This window comes from Trachymyrmex septentrionalis, unplaced genomic scaffold (genome assembly GCF_001594115.1).
Source record: "Trachymyrmex septentrionalis isolate Tsep2-gDNA-1 unplaced genomic scaffold, Tsep1.0 scaffold80, whole genome shotgun sequence".
Lineage (NCBI taxonomy): Eukaryota > Metazoa > Arthropoda > Insecta > Hymenoptera > Formicidae > Trachymyrmex > Trachymyrmex septentrionalis.
This window is the reverse complement of record NW_017305988.1, coordinates 1,824,976-1,825,741: the sequence shown is the minus strand read 5'-3', so window position 1 is coordinate 1,825,741 and position 766 is coordinate 1,824,976. Positions and strand designations below refer to the sequence as shown.

Below are 766 nucleotides of genomic sequence, written 5' to 3'. Positions count from 1 at the left end.
TTTTTTAAGATTTGGGAGAATTTGGGGGGGATTATTTGTTTCAGATTGATTGTGTGAATCCGATAAATCCATCGGCTCTCAATTTATTTCTGAAATATTAATTCAATTTAATTGAATGTATATTAGATAGTAGTTCAACATCTTAACACTCGACCGAAAAGGCGCTTTGTATTTAAAGTCTTAATATGATTTATGTGTTCACATATGAAATATAATCTAATAGTAAATAATATTCCTGAGTTATTTAATTGTTAATTAGATACAAAATTAACAATTAATTGTCTATTAAAATTTGATCTCGATGCATTAAAATTTCTTCAACACAGTTACAATATTGTTATATAAGATTGTCCTTGCATCGCGGCCCCAGAGATAATCAATATGATTGAATTTTTCATATGCTATTTTTTCAGTTTGTATAACATTTGGTAAATTATCTGCTAGTTTTGGAACATTCTGAAACAATTATGAAAATGTTATGAAGTAAAAGATGAGATAAAATAGTAATATAAATGATATATATATATACATATATATTATATACAGCAATACAACATAAATAAACACATCTTGAAATAGTAGAACTTACAATATGATGATTAATAAAGTCATTTTCACTGTAAAAGATCGCCACAGGTACTTTTATTCTTTCAAGAGTATATTTAGGTGGCTGTGTAGATCCATAGAGAGATAAGTTTGTTTTAATACCATGATCAAATTTATGAAAAGATCCTGAAAAATAATAATTATAGATTATATATAAAAC

General features: G+C 25.5%; 1 protein-coding gene across 1 annotated transcript in view; it reads right to left on the bottom strand.

Annotated features, from left to right (window-relative positions):
• Nucleotides 1–303: 303 nt before the first annotated feature.
• Nucleotides 304–766, bottom strand: part of LOC108754693 (lipase 3-like) — a 4,996-nt gene continuing 4,533 nt past the window's right edge. The window contains exons 6-7 of the mRNA XM_018497191.1: nt 590–732; nt 304–456 (exon numbers count right to left, since the gene is read on the bottom strand). Of these exons, the coding sequence (XP_018352693.1) occupies nt 307–456; nt 590–732 (293 nt within the window). The 3' untranslated portion in view covers nt 304–306. The remainder of the gene's footprint in view (nt 457–589; nt 733–766) is intronic.